The sequence below is a fragment of the Equus caballus genome, chromosome 22, assembly GCF_041296265.1.
Source record: "Equus caballus isolate H_3958 breed thoroughbred chromosome 22, TB-T2T, whole genome shotgun sequence".
In the NCBI taxonomy this organism is placed as follows: Eukaryota; Metazoa; Chordata; class Mammalia; order Perissodactyla; family Equidae; genus Equus; species Equus caballus.
Window position 1 is genome coordinate 36155444 of NC_091705.1, and position 21932 is coordinate 36177375.

General features: G+C 55.5%; 1 protein-coding gene across 4 annotated transcripts in view; it reads right to left on the reverse strand.

Annotated features, from left to right (window-relative positions):
- The window catches only part of CDH22 (cadherin 22), a 123224-nt gene that overhangs the window by 25977 nt on the left and 75315 nt on the right, over nucleotides 1–21932 (reverse strand). For all 4 annotated transcript variants that reach the window (XM_070248053.1, XM_023626641.2, XM_070248051.1 and 1 more), the window contains 3 exons: nucleotides 12979–13146; nucleotides 9214–9407; nucleotides 6444–6697 (listed from right to left, as the gene is read on the reverse strand). In XM_070248053.1, the coding sequence (XP_070104154.1) occupies nucleotides 6444–6697; nucleotides 9214–9407; nucleotides 12979–13146 (616 nt within the window). The remainder of the gene's footprint in view (nucleotides 1–6443; nucleotides 6698–9213; nucleotides 9408–12978; nucleotides 13147–21932) is intronic.

The window sequence follows — 21932 nt, forward strand, 5'->3', positions numbered from 1 at the left end:
CGCTGCTCGAATCTCTCTCCTCACTTCTCCCTCCTCCTCATCCACCTCCTCCCAGTTTTTCTCTTTTGTTCCCTCGTGGAGTGGAAGGGAGGGAGGCTGGAATCTAAGTGGAGGCAGCTGTTCCCAAGGCCATGGGTGGGGGCCGCGGGGACCAGCCATTAACCAGCTAAAGACTTGGGGCTGCAGGTCAGTGTGGCTGGCTGAGCCCAGGTGGTCTTGCTTCAGCTCAGGGAGCCAGCGAGGGAGTGGGAGGGAGGGGTGAGAGGGGCTCGGCGTGTGGCAAAGATGGTGGCCTGGCTAACGTGGGGGATGGGGGTGGGCTTGTGCACCTCATGTGTAGGTGCATGAGCTGTGTGTCTGGTTTGTGTTGAGGGTGGAAAGTGTGTGTGTGCCTTGGATGTGTGAGTAGTGTGTGTGTCTCTGTGTGTGAGATCCTGGGTTGCAGCTGGAAGAGCAAAGACTACGAGGCAGCCACTTAGCCCTGGGGCTGCATCCAGGTCCATGATGACCCCGGGCAGGTCGCTTCCATCTTTGAGGCTGAATTTTCAGCAAAAACAAGGTGCTAATCCAACCTTGCAAGTTGTCGGGAGGATTAAATGCCTAGCTGGGGGACAAGGTGCCCAGCTGAGTTCCAGGAAAATTACTCCACGAGCGAGAACTACCGTTATTCTAATTATTATTCAGAAATGTCTGCTAAGGGGGACACAGGCATCCTTCTAGCCCAGGGTGTGGTCTGTGTGCCTGGGGGTGGGAGGTACCAGGGACGGACGTCGGAGCATTGCCAGTGGTCTGAGAAGGGCAGGAGGCAACTGTGGGTCTAGAAGGTTCTGCTCAGATCTCACCGTCCTGTTTCCCATTTGGTCAGCCAAGGACCTGAAGGGCAGCAAGGGGACAGGAGGAGGTGTGGGTGGAAGAGCGCAGTGGGAGAATGTGGGTTTGTGTCAGCTACTGTGGGTGTGCATGCGCATGTGCACGCGTGCAAGGGAGGCCTGGGAATGGTGGTCAGGAGTGTGGATCTGTCTAGGTTTGAAACCTAGCTGTGTGACCTTGGGCAAGTCACTTAACCTCTCTGTTCTTCAGTTTCCTCCTCTTAAAAATGGAGATGATAATAATAACACCTACCTCACAGGGTGGTTGTGAGATGAGACAAGTGTCTACCAACAACACACTCATGACAGTGCTGGGCACCTGCCATGTGACCTATGGATTAGCTCTTCTTTTTATTTGCTGAGCAAGACTTTGCACCAGGTCTGTCTAAAGGCTTTACATGCGTAAGCTTCTCAAATCCTCCCAGGTCCCGTCATAGCCCCGTTTTACAGATGAGGAAACTGAGGCTCGGAGAAGCCAGCTGCCTTGCCCTGGGCAGAAGGGCTGGTTAGTGGCAGAGCCAAGTTCCAGGCCACACCTGTCCAGAGCCTCAGGTGTGAGAGCTCCCTCCTAAGGGCCAGCCCGGCGGCCCTCCCACGCACTGGGAACAGCACGCAAAATGCTGCTGTTGTCAGTGTCGCGGTGGGGGAAGAGGGGAGGGTGCCGCTTCCCGGCTGGGGGTGCCTGTGGCTCCTCCACATGAATATGTGCATATAGAGCTCACGCAGCACAATAAACACCAAAGGCTGCAGGCTCTCCTGTACAGTTCCTGGCGCTCCTGTGGGTGGGCTCACAGGCCCGGGTACACAAGCAGCAGGCTGAACGAGGCAGACCCTCCCCGAGCTACTATCAGGGGTGTGTGTGTGAGGGTGTCTCCACAGATACGAAAGGTCTGCCCCCCCCCCCCAAATCAAGGGACTCTTCTCTGCTCACTCCAGTCTGTCTGTGCCTCTTTTCCACCCCCCTCCCCTTTAAGGCACACACTTAAAGCCACACAGGATGCCTGGAAAATTGTATGTGGTTAGTACTGGTTGCAGAATGAAGGGGAGAAATGGTGTCCAGACCACCAAGAAAAACGGTAATGTCCATTTCTTGAGGGCCTACTATGTGCCAAGCAATCCTTCCTCCAACTCTGGGAGCACCGAACGCAGAACCCCATGAATGAGGCAGGTACTGATGTGATGCCCCATTTTAGAGAAGGGAAAACTGAGGCTTGGAGTGGGTGCCACGATTCTCCCACAATTCTACCACTGAGCTGGCACTGAGACCCGGGCTGCATCTGATGCAGAAGCCCACATTCTTTCCACGGCGCCCCACTGTGGAGCGTGGGAGGAAGTGAAGTCCAGCATGCGCTTTCCTGCTTTTGAGGTTCAAAGTTGGCTCACGAGGGGGCTGCGGCTGGTCGGCTGGTGCGACCGTGGCTTGGCTGATCCCCGGCCGGTCTGTCTGCAAGGCTGCCTGGCCCAGGGATGGGCCCAGCCCGGCACTCCCCTCCCTCCAAAGCTTCCAGTGCTTCCCTCTGCCTAAGGAGAAGGTCCCATCCTTCACCTGACATTCGAGGTACTTCATCGCTTGTCCTCAAGGGCCCCTTTTTCCTCATCGCCGCCTCCCCCAGACCCCCACGTCAGCTCAGCCAGTTGAACTCCCTGCTCCTGGACTTTGCCTCCTGGCTCCATGATTCCCTTCCTGTCACCTGGCCCTTGCCATGACTCCAGCCTGGAGCGCCCTCTCCCCATCCCAACCCCATCCTCTTCACCCTTGCTCCAGGGCCACCTGGGGAAGCGTGTGCCCACTCCCCTCCTTGGTGCACAGAGTCCTTGCCTCTCCCTGGAGCACCTTGGTCCTCAAGCCTCTGCCTGGGCCAGCCCGGCCCACTCAGACAGATCCGCCCCTGGATGCCTTCACACGGGGGCTCAGCCTGCCTGCCGGCTGTGTCTGACTCATCGCTGTGCCTTATGCACAGGGGAGGGCACCCGACCACAAAAAGAGTAAGATGCAGGGGTGAAACGGCAGGAGGATGGACTCCAGAAGCAGACAATCACGGGTTAAATCATTCCTTCCCCTTTTAAGCTGAGTGACACTGAACCAGTCACTTCTCCCTGATCCTTAGTTTCTTCACCTGTGAAATGAGTACAATACCTCCTGAGGGGCAAATGCAAGAATACGAGGCACTTTCTGCTCTCCCCAGTGCAGGGACTCAGAAAAAGCACTCTGCAAGTCTGCATTTCTGTATTTCCCAGGTGCCTACCATGCGGGGCAAAAATCTCCCACGATGCCACTTCATTTCTTCATTTCCAGGAACACACCAAGCTTGTTCCTGCCTCAGGACCTTTGCACTTGCTGTTCCCTCTCCCTGAAATGCTCTTCCCCACATCTCTGCATGTTGGTTCTCTCTTTATCATTCTGGTCTCAGCTCAGTCCACAGTAGCCCCCTGTGGCCCCAATCCCTTATCTAACTACCCTGTTCATTTTCTTCTGAGCTCTTATCAGCAAAGATCCCATTTAGCCATTTGTTGAGTTGTGTCAACAAAAGTTTAACCACTTGTTGACTGTCTCCCCCCAAGGAGAAGGCAAACTCCGCTGTGGGCAGGGACTGGGTCTTATCAGTGCTGCCTCCCCCTCCCCAGTGCCTGGAATGGTGCTGGCCATTGCTAATGCACAGTTGCTGACTGACTCCACGACCCTCAGAACTCGGGAGCTGGGACAGAAGCCGGGCAGAAGGTGTGGCCTCTGAGGACCCTTCTCCGCCTCCCCGAGCCCCTCACTGGCCTCCCATTCCCACGTGGGTCCCCTACAGACTGGGTGCTCCTCCGCAGCTCTGCCCTTGGCTGAGTCATCTGGCGTCCCCAGGCCTGGCTCAGGGCCGGACACGAAGGAGGAGCTGGGTAAATGTTTGTGGTGTTAAATTGGACCTGTCTGAGCTCCTCACCGCCTCCACATCTGAGGAGCCCCAGGGAAGGGCCAGCAAAGCGAGATGAAAGAAGGTGAGGAGCGGGTTTCAAAGTTGGCCCTTTCAGGCAGATGAAAGCAGGAGAGAAGGGAAGCCAGGGAGGGAGGAGACTGAGAGGGGTGTGGGGAGCCATCCTGGAGAGGAGGGAGCAGGCAGACAGGAGCACCGACCTGGAGGCAAGGACTCGGCTCCTGCTCCTGGGTCTACCTCCTGTGAGAGCCCAGGATGCCTCCTCCCCTCTCTGGGCCTTGGCTTCTGACAAAGACAAACGTGGGTGACAAGGCGCTGCTGGAGAGGTCTGGGATCGAGCCAGAGTTTGAGCGGGGTGTTTACAGACTGTACCGACAGCCCGGGTGGAAGGGCAGCGGAGGGGCTCAGAGGCAGTGGCAGGAGGGTTTTGGCAGTGAGAGGTGGAGGCAGCCTGGACCCTCGGGACCCCTGGACGGTCTGAGCTCCTCAGCCTGCCATGGAGGCCCATCAGACTTTTGCTGCCTGACCTCCCTCAGTCCCTCAGCTATCGTGTCTGCTCTTCTCCAGGCACACCTACCACTCCTCAGCCTCCACACGTCTGCACAAGCTGTTCCTCCACCTGGAATGCCCTTCACCTCATATTTACACCTGACCAGACCCAGGTACCCAGCTCAGTTCAATTCCCGCCCCTTCCAGGAAGTCTTTCCAGACCCCCGAGGATATCTCCCAGTCTGGGGGCCCATGGCCAGTTAAGCAGGATGGCATCTTTGTATCCTCACTTAGGGCTGCCAGATAAGGTTGCCCAGGCTGTGCACTGTGCAACTCTGAGAGAGCCATTCACACAGTTGACGATGGGAATGTTACTCATCTGGAATTACGTGTTACAGAGATCCTCAAATTAACTTCCCTTCCTTCCCCTTCTCTCCAATGCTCAGCACAAAGCTAGGCACATAGTTGCACTCACTGACTATGTGCAGGGGTTTGAGGGAGGAAGCAAGGAGCTCCCAAATCTCCTTCCCACGCGTCCCGCAACGGCCGTTCCCCACCCCGACCTGCTCCTCTGGATCCGTTTCTGCTGCAATCTTTCTTCCCTTCTCTTCTATCTGGCGCCCTCCCGGCCCCTGCCTCCACCCTGCTCTGCCGCTCTCCCCGCGTCTCTTTCCCCTTCTGGCTTCCTCTCCAAGGCTTCCCGTTTCCACGCTGCCAGGCGGGTCCCTCAGCCTCTTTCAGTGACTCTGTCCTCGTTCCCCGGCTCTACTCTCTCTCTGGTCCCTTCCTCTCGTTGTCGGTCTCCCAACATCTCTGTGAGTCTCTCTCTGCCTCTTTTCTCAGTCCTTTTTTCTATTTTTATGTCTCATTCATCCACTACGCAGCCAGTGAGTGTCCACTGAGCGCTGGGCATCGGGCTGGGCCCTGAGGACACAGAGGTGAGCACAGAGACATGAATCCCGCCCTCATGGAGCTCAGCTTTTAGGGAGAGAGACAGACTAAGTCATCAGCAAACAGGTAGCATGTTAGATCCTGACGAAGGCTGATGAGGACGGAGGAAAATGAGGAAAAGGGTGTGAAGCGTTGGGGCTGGGGGTGGTGCTGATGGTTGAAATTTTAGAAAGAGTGGTCGGGGAAGGCCTCACCAGGAAGGCGACTCTTGAGCAAACACCTGGAGGAAGCGACAGTACAAACCATGGGGATATTAGGGAGAACATTCTAGGCAGAGGGATCAGCACTTGCAAGGGCCCTGAGGTGGAGGGAGTTGGTGTAGGTGTGGAGCTGTGAGGGGCAGTGTGGCTGAGCAGCGTGGACCAGGAGAGGAGGGCGGGGGAGTGAGTTGGAGAGGTTGCAGCGAGGCCAGGACACACAGCGTGGGGGGTGGGGCGGTTCTTGCGGGGCTTGATCTTGTACTGGGAGCCCGAGAGGGGCCTTCGGAGGGCTTGGAGCAGAGGAGCGCCACGCTCTGACTTACATTCGGGCAGGATGGGTCTGGCTCCTCTGCTGCTTCTAGATTAAAGGAGCAGAGACCAGCGCAGAGGCAACTGCAGTAACCCAGGCAAGAGAAAGCGGTGGCTGGCATGGGGGTGGCGGTGGAGGTGGTGACAAGAGGTGGATACAGTCCGAATACGGTCTTAAAGCGGGACAACAGGATTTGCTGCCGGATGACGGGAGGGAGGTGTGAGAGAAAGACGGGAGTCCAGGATGTCTGAACAACTGGAAGGTTGGCGTTGCCTTTTTTTTCCTTTTTGGTGGAGAGACCAGGAGCTCAGTCCTGAACAGGAGGAGTTTGGGGCGTCTAGTGGAGAGCCGGGGGGAGCTGTTGAGAGGGAGGGCTGGGGCAAGAGAGTGGAACTGGGGCGGCACAGCATATGGATGGATGGACTGACTGAGAGCGCAAGGCAGCGAGTGTGGACAGAGAGGGGCGCGCGCTGAGCCCGGTTCACTCTGCTGTGTCTGCCACACCTGCTTCTCCCTCCCTGTCCTGAGTCCCTTGTCTCTCTGTGACTGTTCTCACATCTGTCTCCTTTGTCTCTGGCCCCGGCCTGTTTCTCTCCATCTCTGCGTCCACCTCTTCCCCCACCCGCGCCTCCCCCCTGCCCGCAGGCTGTCCGCGGGCGCTGGCGGGAGAGCAGGCAGCAGGCGTGGCCCCGGGCGGGGGTCTCACCGGACGGGCCGGTTGGCGGCGTCGGGGTCCCGCGCCGTCACCACGCCGACCAGGGAGCCCACCTGCGCGTCCTCCTGCACCTCCAGGAGGCCGGAGGGCGGCCGGAACTCGGGGGGCTCGTCCACGTCGGTCACGGCCACGCGCACGATCGCCTGGTCGCGGAATGTGCCCAGGTCGGCGAAGCGGGGGTCCACGAACTTGTTGAGGGCCTCCAGGACCACGGTGTGCACGGGCTGGGACTCGAAGTCCAGGCGCTGCGGGAGGGAGCGGGGTGGGGGGGGGAGGGCCGGTGAGTGGGCTGGGGTCTGCCCAGGGGGGCGCGGCTGGCCCAAGGTCACACCTTACTCAGCAGGGGCGCCCAGAGTGGGGCTCCGCCCGGGACTGGCTGTCTGACGCCCAGACCAGCCCTCTCTCTGACGCCCAGACCAGCCCTCTCGGGTTACAGGCGGAGAAAGTGAAGACTGCGGGGTGGGGGGGCGGGGGGGGGGGGCAGTCTTGCCTAGGGACACACAGCTTGGCGCCTCCCAGCGCGGTATGTTTGGGCATTTTGTCAACTTATTAATTCACAAAGCACTTGCTGTGTGCTATGCTTTCAATATACTAACTCATCTGATTTTACAGCATCCCTACAGGCTTGTTTATTATTATCTTATTTTACACATGAGAAAATTGAGGCCCGGAAGGCTCTGTAACTTGCCCAAGGTCGCTTAGCAGTCAGTCACGGGGGGAGGTGGGATTCAAACCCAGGCAGTGCGCTTTCTAAGTCTCGGAGAGGAAAGAGCCCTGGATCTGCTGCTGACCAGCTGTGTGTCTGTGAGTGATCTGTTTAGCCTCTCTGGGCCTCCGTTTGGTGGGTCACAGGAGACCTTCCATGGTGCATAGGCGGCAGCAACTGGTGTGAGTCGAGCCTGTAAGCCAGGCTGCCTGAGAGCTTTCCTCCGAGGTCCGCCTAAGCCCCGGCTGTGCCTGGCTTCTCACCAGCAGTGCTCATGGGCAACCCTGTGATGAGTGAGCTCCTGGGCTGCGTGTGGACCCCGGCCCTCTGAGGACAATGCCTGGCAGCAAAGAGAAATTGCCCTGGCGGGGCTGCAGTTCCCTCCCTTGTGTGGGGGGAGCTATCTGAGGGCTGGGGGGGCCTTCCTAGAGGAAGGGGACCCTCCCTTCCTCTCAGACCCCCACCTCCCCCAGCAGCAAACCAGCTGCCTCCTTCCTCTGTGCTGTTGCCTGGGGAACCAGGAAGCAGGGAGGCGGGCGGTGGCCTGGTCTGGGAGTGAGCAGTGGGCTCTGGAGCCAGGTCATCAATCAGGCGGGGGCTCCGCTCCCTGAGCCAGCACTGACTCCACAGACACACCTCAGGCGCCACCGCTGGAGCTGGCAGGAGGAGGCGGGGGTGGGGGGTGGGAGGGCAGTACTGGGGGTGACAGCAGATGCCCAAGGCTGGAGTCCCAAGGCTGGGCCTGGGGCCTGATTCTGCTGCTCTGGGGTGCTGGGCCTGCTGGGCCTCCAGTTCCCCATCTGTGAAATGGGCTCATCTTACAGGGAGGACGAATGGAGATCAGAAGGCTGAAAACCACAGAATGCTTGAAAGGGTGGCTTCTGGAGCCAGACTGGGGGCCCACATCCCTCCTCTGCTCTGCTGGATGCATGCCCCAGTGAACTTCTCAAGGCCTCAGTTTGTCATCTAATAATGGGCAATAATGGGACCCCAGAGGGTTGTAGGGGTTGGGTGAGTTAATACATGGAAAGTAGTGGAAGGGCGCCTGGCACCTGTAGACACTTTGTTATAAGTATTAGCTATTATGTTATTATCCTCTAGGGAGGAGCTGAAGACACTGGGAGTTTTCTCTGCCCTCAAAGCCTCAAGGCCAGGCGGAGAGTGGGTCACATGTACTTAACGAGTGAATGAAGGGCCGTCAGGGGCAGCTGTTTCTGTGGGTCCCAGAGGGCAGAGCCCAGGCTGATAGGAGTCGATTTAGGGAGATGGATTCTGGCTGAATGGGAGGAGAAAGAGCTGGACAATGGTAAGGAGTGAGCATCCCATACCCAGAGGTATACAAAGGGCTGCACTCATTTGCAGACCAATTCAGGGGATTTAGACCTCCTGTGGGAGAGCAGGGCTGGAGTGGACAGTCTCAAAGGCCCGTGTGGCTCTGAGTCGTCAAGCCCGTGACCAAGTCCTGGAAGATGCATTTTTGCTTCTTTATTTGACCTCTGTCCCCTTCCCTAGGGATGGCTGAGTTTGCAGTTTTGGCTTCTGGTTCCTGGGTTAGCCAGTGGGGGCAGGAGGTGGGGGCCGTTAGACTCCTTGGAGTCACCAGACCTGGGTTCAAATCCCGACTCGAGCCCCTACAGGTGTGATCTTGGTCAGCCCCTTTTACCTCTCTGAGCCTGTTCATTGCTTGGAAAAATGGGCATAATGATGTTTCCTTCAGAGGGAAGCGTGAGGATTAAAGGAGATGATGAGTGCTTTGCACTAGTATGGACTTGAAGTAGCACACTGCAGTGTTGAAGAGCACAGCTTCAAATCTGGATTAAATCCTGGCTCTGACAACTAGCTGTGCAGCCTTGGACAAGTTACTTAACCTCTCTGTGCCTCATTTTCTCATTTGTAGAATGGGAATGATACCATCAGTGTTTCCCCGGGTTGGTCTGGGTCTCCGGAGAGACGTAATCCCCAGAGTGGAGTGGGTGAGGGTATTTGGTGGCTCAGAGGCCTCCCCGACCCCCACCCTGGGGCCTGCCTCACCCACCCCTCCTGGGGCAGCCGCACCTTCTGCACTACGATGATGGCCTCCTGAGTGTCGCTGTCCGTGGTGACCTTGAACACGTGGCCGCCGCTGCCGCTCTCCTCCTTGAGGTGGTAAGTCATGTCCGTGTTCTCGCCCACGTCCGAGTCCTCGGCCTTCACTCGTCCCACGGCTGTGCCGATGGGGGCCGACTCCTGAATGCTGAACTGGTACATCTCTGCAGGGGACACGGCTGTGAGCAGGGACGGGGGCAGCCCCTGCCCCAGCTTCCAGCAGCCCCAGGGGAGGCAAGAGGGGGGCCCAGATGGGCTGAGGGAGGGCAGTGTCTGCAGGGGGCTCCCAGCTTGGCCAGCACGGGTGGGCGCTGGGAGAGCCATGTTCTCTGCAGAAATGCGGGAGGCAGTGCAAGAGGAGGGGCCTAACTCCGACCTTGGTTTATTTGCTGATTGATTGGGAAAGTGCCTGCAGTTCTTTGCACCTCAGTTTCCCCATCTGCCCAGTGAGGGGGACAGAGGAGGACAGTGATCAAGGCTAAGGTCTGGAGTCAGTCCTGGCTGTGCAATCCTGAGCCTTGGTGCCCTCATCTGTAGAATGGGGATAGCAACAGTGCCTTCCTAACGGTACTGTTACTGTTACAAGAAACCCAGATGATGGCGCACGTTAGACGCCTGGCATGTGGTAGCTGCTCAATAAATGGAACAAATTGTACTGCAATGGTGGGGCCTCATGCTGGTTTTTCTGTTGATGTTAATGACATTGATTCCTTCATTTCCACATATTCATTGAGCACCTTTGAAGTCCCAGATGCAGGTGTAGGTACTGGGATTTCAGCAACAAGCGAATGGGCCCAAATCTGAGCTCTCACACTGCTTTCCTCTTAATGGGAAGAGAAAGACTCAGTAAAACATGCAGTATGTCAAATGGTGCCAGGTACTTGGAGAAAAACACAGCAGGAGCAGGAGGCTGGGGGAGTGCCGATGAGGGTGTGTGTGGAACTTTAAGGAGGGTGGTCAACAAAGGCCCTTCTGAGAAGATGACAGTTTTGCAAAAGTCGGGAGGAGGTGAGGGAGGGAGCCAAGCAGATGTCTGGGAAAGAGCATTCCAGACAGAGGAAACAGCAGGTGCAAAGGCCCTGAGGTGGGTGCAATGCCTGGCATGTTTGAAGAATGGCATTTGGCTAGAGGGGAGACACAGAAGGAACGAGGTCAGATGGGACACAAACAGTACCCTGCTCTCCTCTCAGAGTTGAGGTCCAGGTGAGGATGATTGGCTAAAGGATGGGTCAGTGCAGGTGAAGCAGGGGCTGTGGAGCTGGGGATGTGGTGCTAGGGGCCCCGTAAGTCCAGAGACCCCTTGGGCGGAGTGGCCACCTCTGATTCATCCTCACACAGCAGCCGGGGGGCTCTTTCTAAAGCACAAGCTGACCATGCCACCCCCTGCTTTAAGCCCTCCCATAGCTCCTTGGGATGGAGTTGGACCAGCCCCTTGGGCTGCCCTACAAGACACTTCTGCCTGGCCCCTGCTGCCTCCTGCAGCCCCATGCCCCACTCTTCCCCCGACTCTTGGCTGAAGTTCTTGTCTTTCCTTAAATACGACTTGCTCTGTCTCACCTCCAGGTGTTCCCTCTCTTTATTCTCCTCTCTGCCTTCGCCTCCTGCATTCTCACTCTCCCTTTAGTGTCACTGAATGTGACCTCCTCCAGGGGGCCTTCCCAGACCTCCAGGTTCTGCTCCTGTGTGCCCAGGGCCCCCAAGCTTATCTCGCTGTAAGGATTACTGCATTTCCTCATCATTTTCTCTTTATTCTCTCTCTCTCTCTCTCTCTTTCTCGGGTGTGAGGGGCTCCCGGAAGGCAGGGACCACATCTCTTATTCATCGGGCATTCTCAGGGCCTGGCAGGACCCCAGCCTGTCGCAGAAATGGAATGTGTGAGTGACTAGTGTGTGGATGAATGAAAAGCAGCATGAGTTACCAGTACACACTCAGCAGATTAACACAAATTAAAGAGTGACAATACCAAGTGTTGGCAAAGATGTGGTACAACAGACACATGCATTTCTTTGTGGGGGGGGACAGTTTGACTTTATTTAGTAAAGTTGAAGATGAGTCTATCCCACGAGCCAGCGATTCTACTCCTTTGTATGTACACTAGAAACACACATGCAAAACGGGACCAGGTTCAAAGCAGTATCCTCCATAATAGGCTGAACTGGAAACAACCCAAATGTCCATCAACAGTAGAATAGATAAATGATGGAATAGTATACAGCAAGGAAAAAGAATAAATTATAGCTGCAAGCAACAACATATGATTTCATAAACATAATTTTGAGAGACAAAAAAGCCAGATACAAATAATTTGGATTGTATGATTCTATTTATATAAGGTTAAAAAAAAGGTGAAATTAAACTATAGTGTTAGGCGATGCCTACATAGGTGAGCAGACCCTCAAGGAAAGCACGTGGTGATGATCACAGAAGCAGATGGTGCGTGACTCTGGAGGAAGGGTTGAGGGGGATTGGGAAAGGGCCTGTGGGGGCTTCTGAGGTCTGGGTTGGTGTGTCTGCCTTGAACTGAACATTTGTATTTTACACCCTTCTGTTTGTGTGCTATATTTCACAGTAATGTTAAAAATAAAGAAATAAAGGATGAATAAATGAATGAATAAGCAAGAGTCTTCCGGGGGCCTGGCCCCACCCCTTCCAGCTCAGAGCTGGCACAGAGCCTGGCACAAGTGGGCAGAAGACTGGGTGGCCCCCTCCCCTCCACATGGGGCTTTGAAGCCTCCCCATCAGTGGGTGGGGTTGGCTGGGGGAGCGGGCGGGGGCTTCTGTGCCAGGCTCCCTGGCGACGTGGAGCTGGCTGCCGGGCTCTGCCCGCCCCGCTCTGCGTCTGGGCTGAGGCGCTAGGCCGCAGTGATGCTGCTCCCTCAGCTAAGGGATTGGATTCCTTATCTCGCGGGGGTCAGTCCCCTGTGGCGGGGCCTAATGTGAGAGCAGCAGACCTCGAGTAATGACTCGCCCGATAGGAATCAGCCCAGCTCCCCGCGGCATTCAGTCTCTGCCAGCTTCGGTGGCTTCCCCGGCGTGGCTCTCGCCCTGAGTCTGGGACAGAGGGGCTGGCTGGGCTGACGGGAAGGTGGGGGACTGGGCCAGAGAGCCCCCCAGCCCCTGTTGTGCCAGGAGAGGCAGAGTGGGAGGACCTTCTAGTTCAGAAGCACAGGATCCTGCCCCCCGGGCTGTCTGGGGGAGGGAAAGACCTGTCACTCCGGACCTCAGCTTCTCCACGCACAATTCTTGGCCTAGGTGTGGCTGCAGCCTCTGTCATCCCACCCCTTCCCTTTGCAAGCCTGGGTCAGTGGCAGATCACGGGGAATAAGTGGCATAGGGGTGTGTGCAAGGGCCAGTGAGGGGGTGGGGGGTGGGCAAGTGGGGGCTCACCCCTGGCTGGAAGCAAGGTGATGGGTGGGAAGGTAGCCACGTTACTGGGATATACCCCAAATCAGATGCCTTTGAGGCCTCCTCCGTAAGAAGCATGACTGGAGGGGCCTGGGGGTAAGTGGGTGACTTGGGTGGATAGATAGACAGACAGATGAGAGTCTCTGTTTTGGTGGAAAGCCTAAAGGGAAGCTTGGGGTAAGCGTGTGGTTGGAAGGATGAACAGACACCCATACTGGTCCCCCCACATGGGAGCCCAGTGGAAGGGGTGCTGGGGCAGTGGGTGGCTTGGATGGGCGAACAGACAGACGCACAGATGCGACCAGCTCCCTCTGGGAAGGTCTCACTCACTCTGTGGGAAACGGGGCGGGTTGTCGTTGACGTCGGTGACCACGATGGTGACGGTGGTGGAGCCAGAGAGGCCGCCCAGCTGGCCCGCCATGTCTGTGGCCTGGATCACCACCTCATAGCGCTCCTGGCTCTCGCGGTCAAGGTCAGGCACAGCCGTCCGGATCACACCTGCGGGTGAGGGAGGGTGAGGCCGGGGACGCCCCCGACCAGCTGCCGGCTGGTACGGAGGCCCCGCCACAGGCAGAGGCCAGGCTCATGCACGTTCAGGAGGCCGCCCAGGAGACATGGATGTGGCCACAGTGCGGGTGTGGGCTCAGCAAACAGTGCACACACACACACACTCACACGTGCTCATGCCGATGTGCTCGCACAGATAACTCACAGTTACACACGCAATACTCCATACACTCACTCAATTATACACTCACACACTCTCACATGCAATACTCTCTTACACAGACACAACTATTAGCTTTATACACACATACGCTTTTGAATACACACTTGTATACATATAACTCACACACATTATACACAGACATACTAACACACACCTACTTTCAAACACATATACTCGTACACACTTGCACACATACACTTGCAGGTATACACTCTCACAATACACACATACACACTCACACACACGCAACATGAAAGCAACAGAACAAACTCTGGTTTACTAAAAAGAGGCCTAGGGACTAGAACCTTCCACTATGTGACCCCCTGCCCTGGGCAACCAGTTCCACTTTTGCCACCCTCCCGTGTGAGGGTGAACCCCGATGTTCTAGGCCTGAGCCTGGCCTGTGCCCCGCTTGTCTCTGTTGGTGGCACTCAGCCTGGAGCCAGGCACGGAGCAGCAGCGTGGTGAGTGCTCAACAACGTGAACCGGACGCACATCCACACTCACATGCACTCACTCTGGAGTCACACTCACCTGTCCACACACACCAGATAAGTCTCACACACTCGTGTACTACATATGCAAGAACACATACGGGGTCACGGACACACACGTACACTCACAGCTACTCACACACACTCTTATCCTCACACACCACCCTCCCCGATTAGCCAACCCCAGCCCCCAGGGGCCCGGCTGCCCCGGCTGGTCTGGCCCTAGGTTCTCCGTCTGGGCACCAGCTAATTGCTGATCAGAGAATCCTTCAAGCTGCTAATGGAAGAGGGGGAGGGGCGGCGGGAATGGGGGTGACTGCAAGATTAAGTCTGCAGGGGGAGGGCTGGGCTTCTTGCCTCCCTGCCAGTGGGGGGCTAGTGGGGAGGGGAGTCGCTGAGGCATTCAGAGCCGCCCCCCACCCCCAGTCTGCCGAGCACAGGTGGTGACAGGTGGTGCCTGGGGCCCGAGCACCAGGTGGAGTCATGCGCCAGCAGCCCCGTGATGCGCCCCATAAAACACAATCTCCGACTCCTGATGTCCCCAAACAGCCCCCAGACTCCAGTAAATGCAATGGAACAGGAGGAGAGGCTGGAGCATGTGTGAGTATGTGTGTGTGTATTTGTATGTGAAGCTGGGGCAGCCAGGCGTGGGGCGCCTAGGGGGTGGCCCTGCTTTTGTGGGATCACGTGGATACGGCATGTGCGGTCTGTCTAATCAAGGGTCATACAGCGCCTCTATCAGCGGCCTTCGAGACTCTTCACTGGGCCCCCTCCTGACCCCGCCTCTGCCGGGCTGGCCTTCCCAAGGACAGGGGAGTTTTGGAAGCAGATGAACTTGGGATAACTCCCAGATCCACCATTTTTCGGCCATGTGATCTTGAGCAAATCCCTTCTTCTCTGAGCCTCAGTTTCCTTATCTGTAAAATGGGACAACCACGTTACCCACCTAAAGAACAGGATTTCTCAACATTGTCACTACTGACATTTCGGGCAGAATAATTCTACCCCGTAGATGCCAGTGGCAGCACCCTCCCCACCCAAACCCCAGTTCCAAAAAACGTCTCCAGACATTATCGAGTGACCCCTGAGGGCAAACTCGGTTGAGAACCACTGCTGTGGTTTCATCTCATGAGATTCGCACGTGACAATAACAATAACTTACACTGACGTGCACTTACTCTTGGCCTGGCACTGCTCTAAGCACCCACAGGGAATTGCCTCATTTAATCCTCTCCACATCCCTATGAGGAAGGTGCTGTGATTAGGCCCATTTTGCAGATGAGGAGATGGAGGCACAGAGAGGCTAAGCACTTGCCCAAGGTTGCACATGTAGAAAGGGCACGGCCAGGATTCAAGCAGGCACTCTGGGGCCGGAGTCCGTGCTCTGAACTGCTCTTCTGGACCACCCTAAGGATGGAGGGTCCCTCCTCGAATGCCCTGCTCCACCCACCACCAAATACAGGGCGAGGGTTCAGGCCTCTGACAGACGGACACCACTTATGTGGTCCTGGGTCAGCTCCCAGAATATCTTCCTTGTTCTTTTCAGTCCTGATCAGGCAGGCCATCGTTCCCATCATGCAGCAGGCCCTCCTTGACCTCCTCCCCAGGTGCTGCACCTCCACACTGGGGTTGCGAGAGGGCCCCTTCTGGGGGTGAGGCAGGGCCCAAGGCCTCAGCTGGTCTCTTAGTTAAGTCTCTGCAGCCCTGGATAGCAGGTGGGCCCATCGTCTCCTCTACTCCAGGGGGCTTCAAGGAGGGAAAGAGAAGAAAGGGAAGAGAGAGGAGAGGAGGAAGGGTGAAGGTGGCAGAGAAGGAAGCAGAGAGAGAAGAAAAGGGGGTCTGGGGAAAGAGGCAGACAGAGAGAAGCCCAGTGAGAGTCAGGAGGGAGAGACGTGGGCATGGAGGTAGAGAGGAAGGGGAGGAGGGCAGGTGAGGGAAACAGAGAGGGAGGGAGGCCTAAAGAGACAGAAAGAGGAGAGAGGGGAGTGGCAAGCCAGAGAGAAACACACACCCAGGAGGAGGCAGTAAGACAGAGATTGACAGACAGAGATTGAAGGGCCTCCCCCAGTGAACCAGGCGGAAAGGCGGGGAGGGAGCTGACGGGCTGAGCCTTCACTGCGGGCGGAGCTTTGTGCCCGACACTCTACATCAAGGATCTCACTGAGTGCAGAGGGTGGTGACAGGATTTGGGGCCACCGTGCCTCGAAAGCTCAGTGATGCCAGCTCTGAGTGGAGCTTGGAGCAGGGGCCTGACTGAGGACCACCTCTGTGGATGGGGAGCCATGCTTACGTGGCTGGCCTCCTGCTGTCCCTGCCACCTCCAGCTCCAGAGGAACTGGGGACACTAAACTCTTCTCACTTGGAAACTGGTCACGAAGGCTTGTTGAGTGTGGGGTCAGGTGCCATGTTGCCTCTGGACCCCGCCCCTGGGCTCACACCCATGATAGGGTGCTGTGGTGACAGCTCCAAGGAACCACACCTGCTGGTACCCACTCTCTGGCATCATCCCCTCCCACACCGACTCTGGCCTTGGCCACGCAACTTGCTTTGGCCAACAGGACCTCAGCAAGTGTGACAAAAGCAGGGGCTTGAGAAGCCCTGTTATGCTGGGGCCTGTCTTCTTGGAACCCCAAGACCACCATGCTGTGAAGAAGCCCAGGATGAAAGGCCACTTGGAGGGAGAGGCCCAGCCATGCCAGCTGTCCTGGCTGACCTGCCAGCTGACTGGCACCATGTGAGTGACCCCAGCAAAAGAACTGCCCAGCCCACCCACAGAATTGTACAAATAATCAATCGTTGTTTTAAGGCACCATGTGTCGGGCAGTTTGTTACACAGCAGTAGATGGCTGATAGAGAAGTGAGTTTCCTGGCTCATTCCTCTGCTGGGCGCACTCTTGCAGCTGCGTTTAAGCGGAGGGTCAGCTGGCTGGAAGGCCCACCAGGCCTCATGCACATGCCTGGGGGTTGATTCTGGCTGTGGGCCGGACCTTCTCTCAACCTCCTACAGGCCTGGCTGGCTGCCTTACACGGCCGTCTCAGGACCGTGTTCTAGGAGGAAGAGTGGAATCTGCAAGGTCTTTTAAGACCTGGTCTTGGCATTTGCAGAACATCACTTCTGCTGCATTCTATAGGCCAATGCAAGTCTTGAAAGGGCCCAGACTCAAGGGGTGGGGACACAGACTCTGCGTCTTGGTGGGAGGAGCAGCAATGTCCCTTTATGAAGAGGCCGGTTGAGGGGTGGGAGGAAGTGATGGCATATTTTGCTATTTACTGTGTTCCACTCTCCACTCTACCTCCTGAGGCAGGAGAAGAATCCTGGAGCCTGGTGCCCTCCTGGGGGGGGTCGGGGTAAGATTCCCCAATCAGCCCATGAAGTTGCCCTTGAAACCTTCTGGCTTTGCAAATTCATTCATCTGCTCATTTATTAAACGCTCTCTGAGGGCCAACAGTCAGATTTGAGGCCGTGAAAAAAAGAGGGACTTTGGAGTCAGACAGAGATGCATTCAAGTCTTCGTTCCTCCATTTACATGCTGTCTGACCTTGAGAAAGTTCTTGAGTCTCTCTGAGCCTCAGTTCCCTATTCTAGAGACTGGGGATATCCCGTTGGTAGGACTATTCAGAGGATTCAATGAGAAAGAGTTTCCAGCAGCAGCTCTCACATTTTGCAGATGCGTCGCTGAGGCCCCGTCAAGTCCTGGCTTGGGCACCCCGTAAATAAGTTCCTGGGGGGCAGAGATCCATGCTGGCCTTGCCCATCATCTTATCTCTAGGGTCTGGCACATAGCAGGTGTTCAATAAACATTTGACTGCCTGACCTGCTCCCACAGGCCCTCTGTCTCCCCTCTCAACCTGGGTGGTGTTGTCTATTTGTCTCTGGCTGTTCTGTTGGAACAAAAGCCCCAAGAGGGCAGACACCAGATCTAGTTCATCGTTCTGACCCCAGGATCTGGTACTTAGAAGGTGCTCAACAAAGGTTAGTTTCATCCCTTCCCGGGAAAACAGACGTCGCTGGCCCAGTTGAGAATTTTTAGTGGATATCTTGAAATCTCTAAGAAAGTCTTTCTATTCTTGCCGGGTGGTGGTGGGCGGAGGCTGGTAATTAGAACCTGGCCGCAGCTCCCTGCAGCTTTGTCTTCACCCATCGCCCCCAGCTCCAGCTGTTGTCCTTGCCACCCCCACTGTCCCCTCCAAATGCTGCAGAAGGGGCCCTGGAGCCCGAGTGATGCCTCATTAGCCCCAAAATGCCATCTCTGTCGCCCCTGTCGGGGGCTTGCTGGTGTACCTGGCCTTTAAAACACACAAGTTAATTTCTCCTCTGGCACTGGGACTCCGGCGCCCTGCCTCCTCCCTTCCCTCACACTTTCCTCTCAGGCCCCGTTCCGGCTCTGCTCCCTGCTATCTGCACAGCGAGAACAGACTGTACCTCGCAGCAGCTGCTAAATATAGACCCGCATCGGCGGAATATTCCTGGCTGGGGAAAGGGAGCTGGGGCTGGGAATGGCACCAGGGTGGCTCCCGCAGTGGGGCTGAAGGCCGGGAAGAAAAAATCTGGTCCTTCCCAGGAAACGCCAGCAAAGACCCTTTCAGACAGAGAAAAGTGAGGGACCCTAGAACAAGGACCACATTGGCACTTCTTCAGCTGCCTTGCCTGGTGCCCACTTTCTGGCTTCTTGGGAACTGTTCCTGCTCTCCCAGGCTCCCACTTGCCACCCTCCTCCGGACCCTCTGCAGGGGCAGATGCTCTTTCTTAGAAGCTGGCTGTCCTCCTCACTGTCTTGGAGTCTGATCCTTCATCTGCCCACCGGGCTACCTCCCAGACTCGGTCCCGGCCCTTCCCTTATTTCTAATTCTGTCTCTTCTTCCCTCCCTGAAAGCCGATAAGCTCTAAGGGCCCCACCCCCTCAGGCTGAATGGAGGAAGGCTTCATCAGCCTCATCGTCCCCTTGGTTTATGTTTACATAGCGAGTTTCTTCCTGAGCACTTCACACACTCAGTCTTCACTCTGCCTGCATACTCTCTCCTAGATACTGAGTGGCTCACGCCCTCCCTTCGCTCAGGTCTCTGCCCCAAGGTCACCTCCCCAGAAAGGCCTGTGCCGATTTCTTCATCTAAGTCTATCCTCTTACCCTACTTTATGCGTCTTCCCAGCACTCATTGCTACTTGACATTACGTTGTATGTTTATGTCCTTGGTTTCTGTATTTCCTACTTGAATAAGATCTCCATGAGACTAAGGTCTTGGAGTTGCCTCCTTGAGCCTAGAGCAGAGCTGGGCACATAGTAGGGCACAGTGAAGAGTTGTTGAATGAATGAATGAACAGTCCCATTGAATCCTCATAAGAATCATTTGAGATGGGTATTATTGGCCCTCTTCTGCACATGGGGAAACCAAAGCTTAAAGAGCCCCAACCATTTTCAGAGCTCCAGGCCCATGTTTCAGATGGCCTGCTAGATGTTCTCGATGTTTCCTTCCCATTCTCTCATCTTAAAGCCAGTATGGTTAAAACTAAATTATTTAGCTCTGCCTCAGATCCTGGGGGCACATTCGCTAACTCTTCTGCTCCTAGAGAGTTTCTGAGTCCACATTTCTCCTTCTGTTTCTGCAGATGGTACCCCTTCCTATCCTAGGCCCCAAAGTTTGGAAGCCCCAGATTCTTCCCTCAATCTAGTCCCATATATTCACCCAGGCCCCCAAGTTTGCCCTTTGCAGGATCTCACTGCCATCCCCCATTCTCCCTCCTCAGCATCTCAGCGAACCCTCATATCAATCCTATATTACCTGGCCCCCTAACCAGATGAAGAGGTTAAGGAGACTGGGTGGGTGCTGAGAAATGGTACAGGCTTTGGATTTTGTCCTTCGGGGCGCTCTCCTGGGCACCCCAGGCTCCTAGGTCTCCTCGAATTCAATTCGTGTCTCTGAGCCATGCTATACAGCAGCAGCCCGAGGGATCTTGTTAAAATGAAAACCTGAGCATGTCACTTCCCTGCTTAAAAGTCATCAATGAACCCACGGCGTTGGGGAGGAGGAGGGGAAACAGGCTCTCTCGTACGTGGCTCTCGGGAGTGCAATCTGGTACATTTCAGCATTATCTATCCAGATTCCAAATGCACATGCTCTTTGACCCAGCTTTTCACTTCCCGAAAATTATCCTGCAGATATACTCACACCGCACAAAATGATATATGTATGAGGTTATTCACTGTAGCATTGTTCGTTGCAGCAAAAGATTGGAAACAGCGTAAGTGTCCATCAATAGGGGACTGGTGAAATAAATTCTAGTGTATCCACAACAGCTGTTAAATGAAAGAATGAGGAAGCTCTTTATGTACTGATATGGGATAATCTTCAAGACGGATTGTTAAGAGAATAAGGCAAGCAGTGTATACTGTGTGTTTATAGCTACCATTTGTGTAAAAAAAAATGCATGTACCTATTTTCTTGTACATGCATAGAAGAGCTCTGGAAAGATACAAAAGAAAATTACATTGGTTGCCTTGGGGACATGGACTGGGTGGACTGGATAGGGTGAAGAATTTCCACTAAATACCTGTTTGGACTTTTTGAATTTTGAACCTTACAATGTATATATTTTTCAAGTGAATGAGTCCAAGATCTCATAGGATATATACACTAAGCGGTTACCTTTGGGGCCGCAATTACTGTGGATGGGGGTGAGAAGCACTTTCTTTTCTTTTCTTTTCTTTTCTAACATTTCTTTATGTTTGAATGTTTTCTAAAATGTATCCTTTTGCAAGGAGAAAACATCACGAAGATATTATGTGTAAGAGAATACAATCGTAACTGTGTTCATAGACTGGAATCTTCAACCTCTCCCTCCAAACAAGACAAACAAACACACGAAGAAAACCCCAAACCCAAATCCATCCAACGACCCCCAAACGCGCCCCCTCCCCCCCCCCCCCCCCCCCCCCCCCCCCGCCCCCAGCACACACACCCATTGCCCTTAGAATAAAATCCAAGCTCTTCAGCCTGGCTTTCACTCTGCACAGTCAGGCCCCGCCAGCCTCTCCACATCACCTCTCAACACGCCTGCTTCCTCAGTCCGGAGTTGCTTACAATTCCCCTCATGCCTCAGGCTGTTCTCTTCCTCCCAGTTCTGCCTGCATCACGCCCTCTGCCTGGGATGCCCTTCTCTGATTCTTGGTCTGGCCAACACCTTCTTATCCTTTGGCGATCCCCTGCTACTGCCTCCAAGAACCTTGCATCCTAATTGCTCATGCATATGCCTGTCTCCCTGCCCCCTCCAGACTGTGAGCCCCATGATGGCAATTGACGAACGTTCTATGGTGTCTGATGTCTCATTTCTTGCCTTCACTCCTGCTCTGCGCCTCCTAACCCAGGGACAGTGAGAGCACCGCCCCTGGAACTGGCAGCCGCTCCCAGCTGTGCAACCTCAGGGAGCCACTTCACTTCTCTGAGCCTCAGTCTCTTTCTTCTGTCCTCCCTGCCACTCTTGAAAGGCCCCTCAGAGACGGAATCAGGTTCCAACCTGAGTAAGTGAATGGGGGTGCTGCACCATTGTTTGGTGGTGTTGGGGGAGGGCAAATAAACAAAGAAGCCATCCTTCCCTAACGGCCTCCGTCTTTCCATCGGATCTTTAACAACTGCCGTTTGAACAGAGCTTTCGCAACTGCTGAAAAGGTGCCCTTCACCAGCTGACCCCCAAGACTCCACTTATGACCCACCCCGTAACAGCTGCGGACACACCTGCCTCAGTTTAGCTCCAAGGACAAGGGGGCTGCTTGGTTCAGACCTCCGAAGTCCTTTCAGGGCGCCCATAGTGGCTGTCTCCTGCCTTTTTGTTTTTCTGCCAGTATTGCAGGCAGCCTCCACCTCATTCTTTTTCTGTCTTCAATCCTTCCCTCTTCCTGCCCGGCTGCCCCTTCCTCTCCGCGACCCTGGGGTGCCCTGAAGCAGGCAAGACGCCTCCGCGTCTTCTGTTGTACCCTCGGCGCACTTTGGTTAGAAGGGTGAGAGCACACATCTGGCTGTGGTCCTCGGCCCTCCGGCCCCGCCTCCGCGTCACTCATCCGGCCCCG